Source organism: Suncus etruscus, chromosome 18 (assembly GCF_024139225.1).
Source record: "Suncus etruscus isolate mSunEtr1 chromosome 18, mSunEtr1.pri.cur, whole genome shotgun sequence".
Classification (NCBI taxonomy): Eukaryota; Metazoa; Chordata; class Mammalia; order Eulipotyphla; family Soricidae; genus Suncus; species Suncus etruscus.
This window is the reverse complement of record NC_064865.1, coordinates 29855100-29874903: the sequence shown is the minus strand read 5'-3', so window position 1 is coordinate 29874903 and position 19804 is coordinate 29855100. Positions and strand designations below refer to the sequence as shown.

General features: G+C 42.3%; 1 protein-coding gene across 1 annotated transcript; it reads left to right on the top strand.

The window, feature by feature from the left end:
- The first annotated feature begins 234 nt into the window (after positions 1–234).
- Positions 235–5899, top strand: SAYSD1 (SAYSVFN motif domain containing 1). Its single transcript, XM_049765437.1, has 2 exons — positions 235–456; positions 5280–5899. Exons 1-2 carry the CDS (start codon positions 250–252, stop codon positions 5622–5624), a joined length of 552 nt encoding a protein of 183 aa, XP_049621394.1. The 5' UTR covers positions 235–249; the 3' UTR covers positions 5625–5899.
- The last annotated feature ends 13905 nt before the right edge of the window (positions 5900–19804 follow it).

Genomic DNA, 19804 nt, shown 5'->3' with positions numbered 1-19804 from the left:
TATGGAAAACAACTGATGTTCCCTCGGAGGGACCGGAGCCGAGAGAGACTAACAAGGCCCACATTGGCGCTCTGATGCTCAAGCAGCTGCCACGGTGTCCACGCGTCAGACCTGGACTATTGCTGGTCCCGCCCGCGAGACGCGACACACCGCGCACGCGCCACGGTCGCTGCCGCCGCGCAGGCGCACTCCGGACCGGCGTCAGGCGACAAAGGGCCGGAGCCCGGCGGGCGTGCGCGCGCGCCAGTCATGGAACGGCGGTTAGCCGAGTACCGGAAGGCCCGGAAACGGACCTGGCAAGAGACGGAAGCCAGCGTTTCGGGCCTGAGCGCTCAAACCTCCAGAGAGAAGGCGGAACCAGCTGCGACCCCTCGGCCCGTCGCGGGCTGGCTCCGACGCTTCCTGGCGTGGAAAGTGAGGCCCAGGAGTACCGGGCCCCGAGCCGACCCTGCTCAGGTGAGAGGAAGGAGAGGCCTCAGCCGACACTGGCTTCGCTTACCTCAGGTCCGAGCCCCGGCCGGGTTGCTCTGTGGAGGTCCGGGAGCCACGCTCCGAGGATAAGCCACGCCCCTTGGAGAGGCCACGCCCTCCACCAGCTCTCCGCCCACCGCCACGCCCCCTCCTAGCTCTCCGCCCTTGGTCCCAGCCTGGCCGATTGGGGCGGAGCTTATACGTGGCTCTTTGACCTCTTCCATCTGTCACCCCAGTGCTGTGCTTGATTCTAGGGAGGATTCTGGAATTCTGGGATTCTGGGATTCTGGAAGAAAGTGCATCCCTCCACTTTCTTTCAGCGACTTGAGTTGTCACTGTGATGTCCTGTGACTTTGGGAAACCTCCCAACCTCGCAGAGACAGAGCGCTTTGTAAAGGAGGAGAAGAGGTCTGATTAGATACTACTAAAAGTGATAGTAATTAGGGCTTCATTGGATGTCGCTCCCAGGCCACATGAAGCCAATGACTCAAATAGCCTGTGCTTTAGAAGTGACTTCTGAATACAAAACTTGGAGGCATAGTTAACTGTAACTGCCAGCGATGGACTCTTATTTTCTTTCTTTCTTTCTTTTTTTTTTAATCACTGGTTGGACATTGAATGATTGAAACTCAGTCACGAGCAACTTTGTACATCTTTTTTTTTTTTTTTTTTGATTTTGGGTCAAACCCGGCGGCGGCACTAGGACTACTCCTGGCTCTGCGCTCAGAAATCGCTCCTGGCAGGCACAGGGGACCATATGGGAGGCTGGGATTCAAACCACCTTTGGTCCTGGGTCGGTTGAGTGCAAGGCAGATGCCCTACTACTGTGCTATCTCTCCGGCCTCTTGTACATCATTTTTGAAGTAGAGAATTTAGTTCAAGTTCTGTAGTGAAATATTTAAGGAGGGGACAAAAAATGTAGACAAACACGAAGCCTTTAATTCTCAATTCGTTGGTAACTTACTTTGCAGTTGCATTTAGTTCACATCTCTATTGTGACCATGGAAGTAGCTTGCATGTGAAATTCAATTGTAGATATGAGACTACAGGACAAAACACCCACTTTTTTAGACAGCTTGTGAAAAAGCTTTTTGTCCTGATAAGTAGAACAAGAATCCAAACCTTTTGAAATTGAAATATACTGAAGAAGCATACCTAACTCCTTTTTGTGGGGTTGGGAGCACACTCCACAGTGCTCTGGGATTAGTTCTGGCCAGCTTGGAGTACCATAAATGGTGCCAGGGATTGAACCAGGTTTGGCTACGTGCAATCCAAGTACCCTACCTGTTTTATACTCTCTGCTACGTGCAATCCAAGTACCCTACCTGTTTTATACTCTCTGCTACGTGCAATCCAAGTACCCTACCTGTTTTATACTCTCTCTCTCTCTCTCTCTCTCTCTCTCTCTCTCTTCTCTCTCTCCCCTCTCTCTCCTCTCTCCTCTCTCTCTCTCCAGTTCCTGTACCTCACTCTTAAAAATAAATTCTCTGACTTTTATTGCTATTACATAGCATCTCATTTTAAGTGTTTTTCTATGTCAAGAAGAATGTATTTTTAGTCCATATGGATTAGAAATGATTGTAATACCAAGAGTTGCAACTGATTTGCAGAAAGGGCATACAGCAGGGTTCACACCATTTCCTTGCTTGTAGTTTATTTCTGGATAACTTCACTGTTGAATAGAAGTCACCCAACACATTTGCATTTAGAATTCACTTCCCCAGTCTTTTTCCTTCCCTGCAATACAAAACAATGTCTGAATCACTCAGTTTGATTGATTTCTTATTTCCAAAGGAGTGTGAGCTTATTGAGTTGCCTCAGAGAAGCTGAACTTGGAGAAATGTATTAAAACTTAAAAGCTAACACAAGAATGGGAGATGTGCTGAATGTTCAGCTCATCATATTCATCATTCTGTTTTTCATAAGGGACTCTGTCTTTAGCCACTTATATTGATTCTGTTTATTTTTCTTCCTGGATTTGCTCTGGTGTGCAAATTCTCATTACATTTCCCACTGTCATTTATAATCCATCTCTAATACTTTTGTGGACGCAGTGTCATGAATTTCTCCAACAATCTGTTTGTTTTAAATGCTTTTTATAGTTATTGATGAAATGTTCATATCCTCCTCCTTCCACTCCCAAGATTTGCTTGGGAAAATGGAGTCCCCCAGATAGAATATGTCTTTCTATGACACACCACATTAGGATGAAAATACTTGTAAAGTTGTTTAAAGATGTAGGAAGTCTTAGTCTCTCACCCCAACCACATCTCACACCAGCTCCTATCATACCTTCTAGCCTTTAACTTACTAAATTATGAATTGCAGCCCCATAAAAGGCCATATAGCTGAATATAGAGTTGCAAAAACTTAACACAAACGTGAAATTTTCTGTCAGTGAATGTTTGTGTTGGATATCTATTTTATGTGTTTGAGTTATGTAAGCATTACTTTGGTATAAAGAGGCTGCAGGTGGAAAGAGTGAAAGAAGCCCTGCTCTGGCTTTTTTTTCATGCTCATCTTCTAGCTTCTAGCTCCAAATTGGCCTGAGTTAGCCCCTGCTCTGATGTTCTTCTCTGCATCACCTGGCTCTGTAAAGCCTGATATCTCAAATATGGTGGCAATCTTTCAATGTCACTTATTTGTTCACTCAACAAAATCTTGTTGCATCATGCCCATTAGGTTTTAATGTGTTAAATCACTGGAAACTATGTTGAAGACAGAATAATAAGCCCTGCTTTCAAAACTTGCATTTGAGGAACCCAAGGGCTGGAATGCACTGCCAGACATACACTGGATCCCGGCTTTGACTAGCCCCCAGCAATAAGTGTTCCCCAAGCACCACTGAAGTGGCTCTGTTGGCCCCCTGGCTTCTAGATTTGAACAGCACTGCATTGCCAGATCTGAATATTAAGCTTCTTTCTTTTTTTCTTTTTGAGTCTGATCATTTTTTATTTTTACTCAATGTTCATACGACTGTTTGGTCCTGGTAGATTGATCTTCTTGCCTGATGGGTGGAGTATTACCAGGAGTGACCGTGGTAATAGAAGACAAGAATGATGAAAATCTGTAAAGCCAAATCTCAGGCCCCAGTGAGAATGGGTTTCTGAGAGAGGAAGCCACCAGGTGCTAAGCATGAGGTGGAAATTCCTTTCTCAGATGGACACCACTGTGTGAAGGCCCTGAGTTGGGAAACAGCATGATTTGGGGGAACACATCCTTCACCAGATTATGCATGTGTGTGTGACCACAGCCTTCTGTATGCAGCTGTGCCAGGAAGCCAGTGTTGGCACAAGTGCTGAAAGAGTTAGTAAGGTTTCAGTATCCTCTCTCTTCTTTCTTTATTCTTTCATTTCTCTTATTACCGCCTTCCATTTCCTTTCACTCTCTAACCTCTCCCTGAGTACCCTCATAAAGTGCCTCGTGAAATCAGAAGGGCTTTGGAGGGAAGTCTTCCTAGATGCTTGAGCGACCTAATCTCTGCCTCCCCAGTTACAAATCAGTTAATGTTGGCCTTGAGTTTTACTTTGTTATTTAACTCCTTAAATAATCAAGTGAACCCAGTTTACTTGGATTCTGATTCATGCACACTGATAGAAAATTCTGTGCTCCTCAGGTTGTTGTCTTGCATTGACTTTATTTGTCGTTTTTTGTTTTATTTGGGGCCACACCTGGTTACCCTTAGAGGTTACTCCTGGCTCTTTGTTCAGAAATTACTCCTGGTAGGTTTAGGGGACCATAATCCATGTTAGTCATATGCAAGGTAAATGCCCTGCCCACTGCGCATCAATCTGGCTCTTTTCATTGACTTCTTTATCTCCACTCAATGCTGGCCTGGGCTTCCTGCATGAACTACTGATAGTTGTTCTGCTTCTGTTTCTGTAGTCCAAAAGTCCTGTGCCTTCACCTTTCTTTTTTTTGGGGGGGGGCACTCCCATTGATACTTAGGGGTTGCTCTTGGCTCTGTGCTCACAAATTACTCCTGGTGGGTTCTGGAACCATATGGGATGCTGGGGATTGAACCTGGATCAGATGTGTGCAAGGCAAATGTCCTACTCACTGCACTGTCACACCGACTATGTTCTGGGATTTCTAACTGTTCAATAAACAAAGGCCTTAGATTTTAACCCAAAGGTGTGGATTTTAACCTGTAGGCCATGACAATCTGTGGAAGGTTTGTAAACAGGAGTTTTATAGGTATTTCAGGAAATTCAATTGGCCACTGTACATCACATATCTTGGATATTCAGTTAGGAGGAAGTCCTGCCTGGTCTGAGGTGACTCTGTAGGATGGGCAAAAGATAGATTTTTAAATGATTTTTAAAAATAGGTGCAAAGGATTTTTTTTTCTGCTTCTGATATAGTCTCCATTTTAGAATCATGTCACTCACGGCATTTTAGTTCACCTAATCCAATCAGCAAACTCCTATTGACCTTGAAATGAAGCATATGCTCAACTATTGTATAATCAATTACTGGGGAGTTTCTGTGGGGGCCTAAATGAGTCCTTGTTAGCAGCTGACTAATCCGAGGAAATGTCTGCTGTGAATGGAATCCATCTGAATGCTGTAAGGTTTTTATGGGGTCACATCTCACTAAATGCTGAGCAGTTCAGATTCAGTTTGAGCAGAGCCCTTTAATTCTTCGGGGGGCAGGAAGAATGATTATTGTAGAGAACAGGGCAAGAAAATAGAAATCAATGAGCCGGAAGTGTGCCTGAGCGGTGAGAGAAATGCCCCTCCAGGTTTGTTTGGATCCTCTCCTCCCCATTACCCTTTATTCTTCCATTTGTTTGTTTTGTGTCCTAGGAAGCAGTCCAGGCTCAACTGGGAAACAGCTCATCACAGCCCTCTCTGCCTATGCCACCACCAAAGCCAAAGGACCAGTCGCTCTTGACCAAAATTACCATCTTGAAGGTGCTGCTCTGGCTGGTCCTCCTGGGCTTCTTCGTGGAACTGGAATTTGGCTTGGCCTATTTCGTCCTATCCTTGTTCTACTGGATGTACGCATGCATGCGGAGTCCTGAGGAGAGGAAGGCAGGAGAGAGAAGTGCCTACTCGGTGTTCAACCCAGGCTGTGAAGCCATCCAGGGCACACTGACTGCAGAGCACTTTGAACGCGATTTATTGTTCAGACCCCGGGAGAGGAGATAAGCTTGAACTTTTGGGGCCTGCAGCTGCCAAAGATGGGCCCTGCTACCCGTGGGCATAAATTCATGGGTTTGAGTCCAGGACAAAACTCAAGACTAAGCTTATCTTTGGGACCTCGTACCTCTCCCACTTGCTTCCCCTGTCCATCCAATCTGCTGCTGCCTTTTTATTTTTGAACTTGGCTTTGTGGAAAAAATCCCTATGGGTCTCAGGCAATTTGTAAAATGACATCTTCAAAAAGGAGACTATCATTAAAAGTAAATGTGTTTGCCTTTTAACATGTAAGTTTTTTGTTTTGTTGAATTTGTCAGTTGTATTTTTTGGTTTTCTTTTTTCTGTCTTGCTTTATGGAGACATTGATGTTGAAATATAAAGTATCTTTGAAACATTCTCTTTTTGGGGAAAGAGAGATAGTAAAGTGTATAAGGTTCTTATCTTGCCCACTGTTGACCCAGGTTGGATCCCTAGCACAATATATGGTCCTCTGAGCCTGCCAGGAATGTTCCTGAGCATAGACTCAGGATTGAGCCCTGAGTACTGCAAGGTGTGGCCCAACAACAGTAATTCACTTTTCTGCAACAATTCCTATTGCCTGTTACCACAAAGTGAATTTATCTATAAGTTAGTGGGTCCATGTATATTTTGTGAAAAATTTGTGTATAAAATTCAGATGCTTAAAAAGTTAATCCATTGATTGGTCTAGGTCTCTCCTCAACCTCCAGATCTCTCATTACCAGTTTATGATGTCACTCAGCTTCCCTAATGCCCAGTTCAAATTATGTCAACTTATTCCTATCCTTGTACCATCTGACTTTCTGTATGATGACCTGGTCTTATCTCTTTGGCATTCTCTGTCCAATTTATTTGTTCCTGGTTGAAATCTAAAACTGGAACCTTGGAACCTTTATTGGGGCCTCCTTCTGCTCTGTAATCTGTTGCTGGGCCTCTCTAAAACTATTCCAGCAGCTCCTCAATCCTTGTGGGTGAGGACCTTTGTGGTCTTGCCATCATTTTAAGGATAGGTGAAGTGCCAAAGAGATTAGTTTTCTGGCTAAGGAGCTTCCTTTTTTTTTTTTTTTCTCAATATTTTAAGTTTGTATTTAAACACCATGGTTACAAGATTGTACTGGTTGTTTTTTGGTTTTTTGGTTTTTGGGCCACACCAGGGTGACACTCGGGTTACTTCTGGCTATGCACTCAGAAACCTATCTTGGCATGGGGACCATATGGGATGCCGGAGATCTAACCAAGGTCTGTCCTGAGTCAGCCGCATGCAAGGCAAAAGCTGTACCGTTGCACTACTGCTTTGGCGCCTGGTTGTTTGTTTGTTTGTTTTAACAGATAAAGTTGTTCATGATTGAGTTACAATCATTCAATGTACAAAAACCTCCACCAGTGTGCATTTCCAATCACCAATTTCAGCAGTTTCCATTTCACTTTCCCTTATAGCTTCTTCCCTCCTACCCATAGGTGAAGGGAAACTTCCTTTTAACGTTTACTATCTCCCACCTCTAGCCATCCCATTTCCTATATTGACTAATACCTTTTTGGTTGACAAGATTTAAAATTATCATTGGATTAACTAGGCCACCCAATGTTTCCCCCCTCCACTCTCTCACTATAACATGTCCCTCCCACCACACTACTTTATTCTGCTCCTTATGAGTGAAGCATAAGAAGTCAAAGTCCTCAGTGCTGGGCATGGAGGGATTGTACAAAGTCAGCATGGGGACATTTACTAAGTGGGTACTAATGAGATATGCAATAAGGAAGTACCCTGGAGTCTTAACAGGGGTGCAGGATGGTGGGTGTGGGGGAAAAGTAGATTTATCGGTTCCTTGAGTTCTTTTGCAGACTGCAGAGCAAACAGCAATTCCTTGGCTATAGGTGAGAAATGATGTCAACAGCCTGTTGATCAGCCTGTTTATATAATATTTTATTCTCTTCCAGGGCAGAGTTTAAGTTCAAGGGGATTGTTTAAAATTAGCAAAGTCATTTAGTACTTTCTTTTCTGGTTCATATTGATAAGTAACAGGATGCTTCTTTGTTTTTTGGTTTTCAGACCACATCTCCTGGTTCTGTGCTTGAGGATGGCTCATGGGAGGTGCTCATGGGACCCATGGAGGTGCTCATGGGACCAGGTAGTGCCAAGGACGGAGCCAGGGCTAGCTCATGCAAGCAAGTGCCTTAACCCCTGGACCTCTCTGTTCCCAAGAATGCTCACTTAAAATAATACCTTTTCCAAATTTAAGATTTTTGTTTGTTTTTTTGGGTCCTACCCGGCGGCGCTCAAGGGTTACTCCTGGCTCTGCACTCAGAAGTCACTCCTGCAGGCTTGGGGGACCATTGGGATGCTGGTATTCGAAATGGAGTTTATCCTGTATTGGCCCCGTGCAAGGCAAACACCTTACCACTGTACTGTCGCTCCGGCCCCCAAACTTAAGATTTTAAGATATTAATGATCCCTTCATTATGGTTTCTACTTCAGAATTTATTTTATATTAAGTAACTAATATTATGATAATTTATAATATTAATGTAATTTATATGTTAAGAACCAGAGGCCCCTTGTTTTCCTTGTTTTAGCCTGATGTACTTATAACAAAATCTTAGCTCAGTTTAAACTGAGCAACATAACAAAACTCTGCTAGAACAGGGCTTCTTCAACTTTTTCTAATTGTGACCTCTTTTTTAATATATTTTTATGTCATGTTGGGTATAGAGGTATATAAAATAGGTGTGCAAACCAAAAGTTTACTGCTAGTAAATTATGAATTTATTTTAAAACAGGTATTAGAGACTTTTTTTAAAACTACTTTCACACTCATATGGGACAGCAAGCTACAGTTTGGCTGCTAGGTACCAACCCAGTTAAAGTGCATGCCTTGTATTTAGCCAACTCAGGTTTGAGACCCAGCACCTCAGGGTCTCAAAGTGTCACTCCATATAGCCCTGGATCCCCTTTCCTCCCTCCCTCAGCATCATTGGAAGGCCTAAGAAATCTGAGGCATCATTGGGCCCACTTGCACTCAGACCTTAGTGGTAAACTCTGGTTGGTCAAGAATTGCCATGTGATGCCTCCTTATCTGCTTAGAAGGCTAGAAGAATCAAGGTGCTAGATATTTGAGATGGTTATGAGAAGAACAGACATTTTTAGTTTTGAGAATACACATATGACTGAGAATGCTGAGAGACAAAACAAGCAATGCCAATAACATTCGTTTTTATTGCAGGAGACATGCAGGGAAAGGGCATCCTCATCAGTCACCATTGATGGCTAATTAACAATGTGTGTTTCTGCTCAAATGGACAATTCTGATATACTTTTGTTCCATGTAGGACTTTTGCTGAAGTGGAGTTTGACTGTGCCTAAGAGCCATGGAGTTAAGTAGAAGATCCTTTAACTCACAGGAAAGTCTTCTGCAGAGCTGGACATGGAGGGAAAAAGAAAAGCAGACAAATATTTATCTACTAACCACGAGCATTTGATCTGTTTTTAAGATATGTTGCTAATTTGATTCCTGTTTTTTTTTTGAGGAGTGGCTTGGGCCACAATAAGTGGTGCTCAGAGACTGTTCCTGATTGTGTACTCAGGAGTGATTCTAATGGTGCTTGAGTGGCCATGTAGTGCTAGGGATCGAACTAGTGTCAGGGATGGTGTCAGAGGGACGGATGTAAAATATGCACATTAATTCCTATTATACTTCATCTCTGGCTCTTGTTTATTTTCATAAGGTCTTTTCATTTCCCTGTTGTGTTATTTGAGCTTTCCTATTTTATAAAAGCCAAATACAAGGAAGAATTAATCTGATTAGAGATTTATTGTCATGCTCAGGGCAATAAACATGTAAGAAGAAATAATTTTCATATTAAAATACAAAGATAAAATTCAAGTTTTTTCCTAAAATAAAATGCCTATACCTGACTCAGGGATATTTGATTCAGTTAGGAAATTCGAGAGGCATAGGGACTTCTTTTCAACAGAGGAGAATCTCAGGAGTGTATTTCATTAACTACTTTTGTTGCTTTTGTGGTGGGAAGGAGAGGGTATGGAATACTGGTTCTGTGCTTGGGGGTAACTCCCACAGGTGCTGAGAGACCTTCCGGTACTAGAGCGTGGCAACACTAGTCTACCAGTCTTTGAAAATGAAGCTGTTTAGAATGAGGTCATGCTTAGTTTTCTGAAGCTCTTTCATGGATTTTCTGTGAACCATTTGTTACCTCTCCTTGCTCACGTGTTCCCAAAAGTTGCATGAAATGACAACATTAACTTCTAGGAAAAGTGAACCAATTAAATGCCTGCCAGGGAAGAGAGGAATGGCTAGTATGTATTTGCTGTTCTTATCAGCCCATTAAGCTTTAGGTGCAGCCTTGATTTTCTGAATTTAGAAAGGCCTATTGATCTCAGAATTTCCATTCAGGACCTGACCATTAGCCCGGCAAGCAGCTTCCATTAAAGGCCTCTGTCATCAGTGAACTTGAAATCCCAGAACTGCACTTCAGTCCTGTGACAGCAGTGTTCATGGGCAGGCGAGGTCAATTTTGTCTGGGTCTTAGAAGTAAATTGGTTTTTGCTTTTATTCATATTATCCCATCTTGCCTATTCACAGGACTGTTAAATGAGTCTCTACTTGGAGGGTTGGAAGGGACCCAAAAATGCCATCAAATGCATCTCCCCTACTTTAAACCAGGCCACATTCATCTCTGGCTAAAGATTTTATTTTTCACTGACCTCTAAAGCAGAAAAATTCAGCTGTAAGATTCAGGCACTTCTCAGAAGTTCTTTATTGAAAGGACTGTGTCATGGCCACCCCCCTACCCCTGATTGTTCCCCTGATTGTTCTCTCAGTGGCTGCAGAGCACCCACCAGTAAACTGTCTTTAGTTTCTCTCAGCCTTCTCTGTACTTCAGATTCTGTCTTCTCAGTGTGTTTGGGACAGTCCTCAAGCTGGCCCAAACTGTTACGAGGATTTCTGGTCTGGATTTTCCTGTGTGTGGGAGCAGTGACCTTTCTCAAAAGTTCTAGATTTTATCAGGGATAGATTTTTATCAGGGATGGTTTAGGATTCTAACTCTGTATCGTTTTTGCCACCCATAGCACTTTTGGCCTCTATTTCCTAGCTCATGAGTGGAAACACATTGTGTTGGGACCACATCAGTGGTTTTCATGAATGAATAATCAGGAAACTGGAGGCTGGACAGCACCTGCCACCAGAGGGTAGCCTGGAGTCACTTCCGGTGGTAGGTCCCTTCCCATTCACTTTGGAGGATTGATCTAAACATCCACTGGGATGTTTATCTGATCCAGGCTTGCAGAAAACTGTTTCAAGGCTTTCTTATCTCTTGGTGGTTCGCTGAACTCAGGGTTTGTCAGAGGTCCTGGGAAAATTCTGGGAACTCTCACAACTCTCACACATCTAAAAATAAACTAAGCTCTCTCTAGACTTAGCAGACAACAGTTCAGTTGAGGGGGCTGGCACCATGTTCATCCACCTCTGAGCTTGATGTGGGCCAGAGAAGAGAAGACTGGGAACTCATGACTGGCAGACATGATCCCTAAGCCAAAGAAAGTAAAACAACTGCTATGTGCTTTGTTTCTGTCATGTGCACTTTGATCTCACAACTTGGTGCATTGGACTAGGTACAACCTTGGATTTCATCCCAAAAAGTTGACAGAAGACAAGATGAGAGAATAAAGAACAACTTCATTGTGTGTGTGTGTGTGTGTGTGTGTGTGTGTGTGTGAGCGAGCGTGCATGCATGTTTGCAGGGAGGGGTCATCATAGGAGAGATTATATTTCAGTTGTCATTTTTTTTTATTATTTTCTGGTTTTTGGGTCATACCCGGCAGCGTTCAGGGGCTACTCCTGGGTCTACACTCAGAAATCGCCCCTGGCAGGCTCAAGGGACCATATAGGATGCTGGGATTCAAACTACTGTCCTTCTGCATGCAAGACAAACATTCTACCACGGTGCTATCTCTCCGGCTCCTTCAGTTGTCATTTTATTGAAAAAATACTGTTTCTTTAACATGTTAGGGATACATGTGAAAGAGTGGTTTTGTTCCACTTGTGCCTGAATCTGTGGTAACAATTTATGGGCCTTTTAAGGGCCAGTGGAAGGGGCTTGCATTATACCTGGTGGTTATCAGGGGCTAGTCCTGGCTCTGTGCTCATAGGTCACTCCTACTAGTGTTCAGGGAACCATATGTGTATTGGGCTCAAACTGGGGTTGAGCACATACTGCAAGGCAAGCACCTAAATCCCTATACCGTCTCGCCAGCCCCTCCTACAGTAACATCGAAATGAAGATGTCAGGGCCCCACCTATACCCACTGCTCTCGGGGTCTGAGATGTGTGCACTTTAACAATCTTTCTGGCTGATGTCATATCCAGTAACAATCAGAAATGTTGAGTAGAAGCATTCACATAAACCATAAATGTTAAAAAGGAAAGAGAACCTCCTGCAAGCAAGGAAACTATACATTTTATACAAGAGCAACAAGTTTGTCTTTTTTCAGAATGTTATTTTAAGATAACAACTAAATAAAAGAAGACATCATGCTTTAAAGCCAGAAGGAACTTACTACAAAGACTAGAGTAACCAAAGGTATCGTAGTCTTTGGTCTTGAAGTTTACTTTACACAAGTCATTATAAGAAGTAGAATATTTGGAAATAAAGAAAATAATAAATTTTATGCATACTTTTCAGAATTTAATACAATGAGAAATTCTTCCATGATCACATTTGTTCTTTGTGGAGCCCACCAGCATTAGTGTACTATATTATACACTCTTCTGTCTTTTGTTTTCTAAGTAGTTTTACTTGCATATATATGTATATATATATATTTATAAGAGAGTGATATTCAATTATTTCCAGTGATATACTGGCCTGGGCATTTGTGAAGCTGATTTTAATCCCTCTGCTGCTGCTTGCATGAATGCTGACAGTCCACTGTGATCCCTAGCTAGGGGGGAAAAACATCACCTAAACTCTCAGGAGAATGGAATCTCTGAGCTATTCATTCCCACATTTATTTTCTGATGCCACTCTTTGCACTCATATATGCGTCCATTCATCATTCACCCATCCATCCATCACACAGCCATCCACTTACCCGTCATCCACCATCCATCATCCATCCATTCATGAAGAACCTTTTTTTTTTTTTTTACCAGGCCTGCTGCTAGATTCTGAGCAGGCCAGGCAACTGATTGCTAATCAGTTCAAGGACAGCATGGTACTAAGTGCTATGAGACTGTGAAGTTGACACAGGGTCAAAGCATAGAAAAAGATTTTGAAGCCACTTCTGGGGTCAAGGTAGACTTCCTGACAGCTCTAACATCATATTGAGTTTGAAGGGGCATTGGATATTCCTAGAAAGGAAACAGGAGCCTATTTTCATTTAGGCTGCAGAAAACTGCCTCAGGAAAAGGTGTCCCTTTTGCTTTCCTCATTTTATTAGTTAAGTACTATACATTTGGCATTCTCTAGTTAAATTCCTTCATATTTTAAAAATCTTAGTCTCACCTACAGTTGATTTGGGAGGGATATACCAGGTGATTCTCAGGGTCTGTTTCTGCTTCTGTGCTCAGGAGTAATGCCTGGAAGTACACCGGACGTTATAGATAGAGCTGGAGTTAGGGGTCAGCCACATGCAAGGCAAAGTAAGTGTCTCACCTCCTATACTATCTCACTGATACCCCTATAAACTTAATTATAAACTAGATATGTATTATCCCCTTCTACTTTATTGATTTTTGAGGCCTGTACAATATTTTGGTGGATAGATGAAGCATATTTTATTTGTTCAGTAATCTATGACTGAATATTTAAGTAGTGTTAGTGATCAATATGCATAGTATAAACCAGGATATATTTTTATATATTTATATTATACATTATGATATCTATAATATATAACATTTATTTAAGTTATTTATTTTTTTTTTTTTTTTTTTTTTTTTTTTTTTTTTTTTTTTTGGTTTTTGGGCCACACCCGTTTGACGCTCAGGGGTTACTCCTGGCTATGTGCTCAGAAATCGCCCCTGGCTTGGGGGGACCATATGGGACGCCGGGGGATCGAACCGCGGTCCTTCCTTGGCTAGCGCTTGCAAGGCAGACACCTTACCTCCAGCGCCACCTACCCGGCCCCTAAGTTATTTATTGAGGTAATTCCTTGCAAGGCTTCATACTTTCAGTTTTGGGCCACACCCAGCCATGCTCACGACTTACTCCTAGCTCTGAAATCAGGGATCACTCCTGCTTGAGTTTAAAGGATCATATGTGGTGCCAGGGACAAAACCTGGGTTAGCAACATACAAATCAAGAACTCTACCACTGTTATCCACATTTTGGCCCAAAGTTGCATACATTTTAAGATTATTGTTTCACCTACTTCAAAATATATTACCACGGTGTGCCCACCACTAAAGTTACAATATCTCTTGCCGCAGTTCACTTCCTCACTAATTACCTCCTCCTCTGTCAACTCTGGTAATTGAAATTTTGGGGTCAGAGTCCAAGGTTCTGTTTTCTTTTGTACCTTTCTATTACCTTGCTTTGTATCGCTACATCTAACTAATGAGGGAGATCATCTGGTATTTGTCTTTCTGCTTCTGATTTATTTCACTTGGCATGACCTCTTCTAGTTCCATCTATATTATTGCAAATGGCAAGATTTTATCTTTTCTTAGAGCTGAGTAGTATTCCATTGTGTATAAATGACATGTCTACTTTATGCACTCATCTGTCATCAGGCACTTGGGTTGTTTCCCAATCCTGGTATTGTCAACAGTGCTACAATGAACATAGGTGTGCATAGATCTTTTTGAAGAATCGTTTTTTATTTTTGGGACAGGTGCCTAGGAGTGAAATAGCTGGATGATTATGTGTTCTTTTTTTTTTTTTTTTGTTTTTGGGCCACACCCGTTTGACGCTCAGGGGTTACTCCTGGCTATGTGCTCAGAAATCGCCCCTGGCTTGGGGGGACCATATGGGACGCCGGGGGATCGAACCACGGTCCTTCCTTGGCTAGCGCTTGCAAGGCAGACACCTTACCTCTAGCGCCACCTACCCGGCCCCGATTATGTGTTCTTTTATTGGAATGGTGGTTATATCTGGCTGTGCGAGGAGGCTACTCCCAGCTCTGTGCTTTGGATCTTCTTCCCCTGGTGCCTCAGGGGACTAAGCTGTACCAGAGATCCAACCCAGGCTTTCTATATGCAAAAAATTCCCTCCAGTCCTGTTGAACTGTCTCTCAGCCCCCAGATTTATTTTTACTGGGAGTTCTCCATCCTGTCTTCTCTAGAGGCATCTATTTGGATTCTCACCAGTTGTGAATGAGGGTTCCTTCTTGTCCTCATTTATTATTTCTGGATATTTTGATATAACCTTTCTCACAAGTATGAGATTTTCCTTATTGTTTTCATTTTTATATCCCTGATAATAACTGACAGTGATCATAGTTTTCTTTGTCTTTTGGCTTTTCCTATGTCTTCCTTTTCAGCTTCTTTTCCCATCTTCAGGTGGGAAGCCTTCCAAGCAATTCTCAGGGGCCTTGAAGGCCATACTGAGCCATACTCATCTAACTGTGCTAAAGGCAGTTGAAGAAGGCTTTTTTTTTTTCATTTTTTGGTAGTGCCAAAAATACCAAAAAATACCTGGAACCCAGGTATCATGCATCCCTAGCTCTCGAAGGTCTTTTATGTTGGGACCTGATGTTGTCAGTAGGTACTTGAAGCTCGCATGCTTTTATGGTGATGACTTTAGTTTTGGGCCATTACTGGCTTGTGGGTGGCTTGACAGATTCTCATGGGTCTCTACTATGATTGTAGATATCTTAAGAACTGTTGTGTTTTTAGTGTGAGGAAGGAAACCAAGACTAGCCCAGTGAAGGAGTCAGATGGACAATAAATCCCTCCTGTTTGCAGGGAGGCTATATCTGAGAAGGGGAAGAGTTCATTGCCAGGCAGGTAGAGAACTACTACTGCACCCAATTGTGAGACTGCATTTGGCAGCTTTTCTGCTCTTGTGACCACATTAGTCATGGATTCACAGGATTCAGTATCCCTACTGATTCCCTCCCAAAAAGTGTTTTAGTTAACTGCCTTGTGTCAGTGTGTTATTATAGATCTTTGTACTTGATTGCTATGAATGTTATACCACATTACAATTATTAATATAACAAGATTACTTTACCTGGAGTCTATATAAAGTGTCTTTGTATCTATATTTTAAACTCCATTCTTCAAAGGATGTTTTTGGTGATATGCTGGTTTAACATAACCAAAGTGGGATGTCTTTAATTTGAAATATCTCCTGTATTTGTGTTCTCTACTCTTTCTTTTTCACCCTAGGATTTGAAACATGAAAGATCTCAAATACAGTCTTGTTGGCAGGTGCCAGTGGAGTTCAATAAAACCATAAATAAAATACCTTGGAATTTGGAGCTCTCTAGGAGGTCAAATACAGAATGGTAGAAACCTGTATTTTAGACAGTAATAGTTCTAAATTGTCCAAGATTAGACCTAAAAGGTAGAGTAAGTGTCATTTTTTGGTTGTAGTTATGAAATTTGCAATCATGTTCCTGAGTCTTGAATAGCAATTTGTAATTCTGTTTTATGATTCAGGAACTGAAATGTCTTATTTAAATATTCTTTATCATGACAAGCCCTTGCTATTTCCCTCTACAGCACTGAAATGTTTAAATAAATTCATGCTGATTCCCTTCTGGTGTTACTAGCCAACTGCAGTTCCAAAGTGAAGTTTGGATTGCTCAGCCTGGGACAGCTCTGTATTTATAATACTCAAGAAGTGCTTTTATTCTTGGAGGTTGTACACAGATGAATTCTGAGCTCTATTGGTTCTACAGGAGGAGGAGCCATGGCCATTCATCCTAACACTCATGCCATGAATCAGTGGGGGGAAAAGACAAATGGACTAGATTTACTGTAGGCCTCACTATCACTCTTTTTCTTGCTCTAAAGTCATTGTGTAAGTTAAAGTAAATTTTTGTATCAAAGTAAATGACATACCACAGTTTGTGATTAGAGAACTCACAGGGAATGAACTCAGTTATGGGAGGAGGTAAGACACAAACTAGAGATAGGGTTCCTGTCCTAGCACCCTCCTGTCCACTGTTACTATCATTATTACCTTCACCCCTGTAATTTAATCTTCCTTTGACTACAGTATCCCCACAAACACATTTAAGCAGTCTTCCTTCCTTCCTTCCTTCCTTCCTTCCTTCCTTCCTTCCTTCCTTCCTTCCTTCCTTCCTTCCTTCCTTCCTTCCTTCCTTCCTTCCTTCCTCCCTCCCTCCCTCCCTTCCTTCCTTTCATTCTCTCTCTCTCTCTCTTTGTGTTTTTTTTTGGGGGGGGTCACACCCAGCAGCGCTCAGGGGGTTACTCCTGGCACTATGCTCAGAAATCGCTCCTGACAGGCTCGGGGGACCATATGGGATTCGAACCACTGATCTTCTGTATGCAAGGCAAACGCCTTACCTCCATGCTATCTCTCCGGCCCCTTCTCGTTCTCTTTCCATCTTTCACTCTGTCTTTCTCTTTCCATCTATCTTTCTTTCTTTCTCTCTCTCCATCCCTCCCTCCCTTCCTTCCTTCCTTCCTTCCTTCCTTCCTTCCTTCCTTCCTTCCTTCCTTCCTTCCTTCCTTCCTTCCTTCCTCCCTCCCTCCCTCCCTCCCTCCCTCCCTTCCTTCCTTTCATTCTCTCTCTCTCTCTCTCTTTGTTTTTTTTTTTTGGGGGGGTCACACCCAGCAGCGCTCAGGGGGTTACTCCTGGCACTATGCTCAGAAATCGCTCCTGACAGGCTCGGGGGACCATATGGGATTCGAACCACTGATCTTCTGCATGCAAGGCAAACGCCTTACCTCCATGCTATCTCTCCGGCCCCTTCTCGTTCTCTTTCCATCTTTCACTCTGTCTTTCTCTTTCCATCTATCTTTCTTTCTCTCTCTCCATCCCTCCCTCCCTTCCTTCCTTCCTTCCTTCCTTCCTTCCTTCCTTCCTTCCTTCCTTCCTTCCTTTTCTTTCTCCCTCTCATTTGTATAGGCTCTATCATTTTTCCCTACCTATCTATCTGTGGGGGCAGATTATACTTATGCTTTGTCCCAAACTTGCATCTCTGTTTCCTATCTTCTCTAATCCCTGGGTCCCTATATTATTTGTTACAGCTTTCTTCAACCACTGGCCCATAGATTTCTGGTGGTCTGCAGGTATACAAAGATTAAAGAGTGCTGATCTACACTACTTTGTACAAAGAGAAGGAGGAGGAGGAGAGACAACTGAAAGTGTTTCTATACAATATCCTTCAGGAATACTGTAATATGAATGTACAAGGAGGTACCCAGCTTTGGGGAATTCTGATGTCCATGGCATATTAATGAGGTGCTTCATGAGATCTACACAGAACAGAGAGATCCCTGGATAAGGCTTTCTACTGCATATGATCATGGGTGAGTTTTGAGATGAGATTCTCATTGGTTTCTCTATGGTTGAACCTCTGCAGTGCTGGCTAGCTCCTCTGACCTTTCTTGGGGCTGAGTTAAGTCCAAAGAAGCTCCCTCTTTTTAAAGATGGCTTCTGTGGCACTCACACTCTCCTGCAAAATGCTGATAGCGATTATTGGTTTGGGCTGATGCTTTTCTGGAGGGAGAAAACTCTCCAAGCTCCTGCTCATTCCTGCTAAGTGGCTGAACTTAGTAAAGATACTTAAAGATGGGTTTATCAGTAAATTTAAGTGGGAAGTAAGACTTTGGATGAAGTAGAAGGTTTGCTATCAGAACTTGGCTAGCTTTGCAGTTTTTTCTGAGTAAAAATTCTCATTACATTTGAAAGAGACAGTTACTATAGCTTGTTTAGAAGAGAGATGTGTGTGTCAGAGAGAGAGAGGAGAGAGAGAAACTGAGAGGAGAGAAACCCGGATTAAGTGTTGATCTTCAAACAGGAAACAACTGACATGGGGCAAAAATTAGGGAGATCTTGTCTTTTCTCTGCTCTTACTTGATAGCAACTTACAAATTCAGAGAGTGAAAGATTATTTAAATCGGAGAAAAGTTCATTTTTCTGAAGATGAATCTCTGAACTGCATCTCCATTTGAATTCTATGGCTGCTGTGCAAACAAGGCTCATGCTTTTATAGCATTTTCTAAAAAAATGGATTTAATGGATTGAGTTTATTTAGAAAGGGGAGATCAAATGAATGAGTGGAATTAGAATACACATCCATTTGGCCATCAAGCATTGTTTAAACCACTCGACCACCCAACTTCTCTAATTAAATGACATTGCAGTTCCTGTATAAAGGCTGTGGTAGGTAAATTAGTACTCAGTAAGTGCTTTGAAGATGAAAATCACGATATGAGCAAGGTTATTTTTTTTTATTTTAACTTGGGTTAGAAACAGCATCTTTTGTGTTTTCCCACTGCTCTATGAGTCACCTAGGTTGACATTGCAGAAAACCTCTTCTCCCAAAGGAAAAGCAAGAGAGACACAGTAATGACAGGCTTTTATTTGATTTACAAGGCAAATTAGGAAAAAGCCTGAAACCCATTTACATCTGTACAAGGAATTATATGCCATACACATTTCCTACTTATGATATAGGTACCCCCCTTTTTTTACAGGAATTTATACATTAGGAAATAACATGAAAATTGCCTTGTTTAAATATTCATGAAGTGCAAACATTCCCCAAGAGTACTGAAAATGAAAACTCAGCTTTACCCCTCCAGAGAACTTGGCTTACCTGCCTTACTGTATTTTTTGTTATTTTGGGTTTGGGTCCCACACCCAGGGATACTCTGAGGCTACTGGTAGTTCTATGATTTGGAGGTAACTCCTGGCAAAGCTTGGATGACCATATGGTACCAGTAATTAAAGAGGTTCGGCTGTATTTGAGGTTTTATCTCCTGTAAATCTTATCTCTCTGCCCCTTTAACTGTACTTAAAGATCAGTGTTGAATTCCATCCAAATCTAATGAGATATTGAGGATGTCATGTTTATTTTAATTGGATGGAGACTAGAAAAAGTGCAAATTCAGAACTAAAGTATGATCCACTTAGCAAGATGCAGATCTGCCTTTCTGGGAGCAAATCTTGCCCCTTTCTGCACCACCCTGCCCTCATCCCTAGTACCTGCTATTGCAAAGAAGCTAAGAACT

What these genes read in the sequence shown, in the direction of transcription:
- SAYSD1 (XM_049765437.1), top strand. Translation starts at nt 250, where the DNA reads ATGGAACGGCGGTTAGCCGAGTACCGGAAGGCCCGGAAACGGACCTGG. An exon ending in CCCGAGCCGACCCTGCTCAG is followed by an intron (nt 457 to 5,279) that starts GTGAGAGGAAGG and finishes TTTGTGTCCTAG; the next exon opens with GAAGCAGTCCAGGCTCAACT.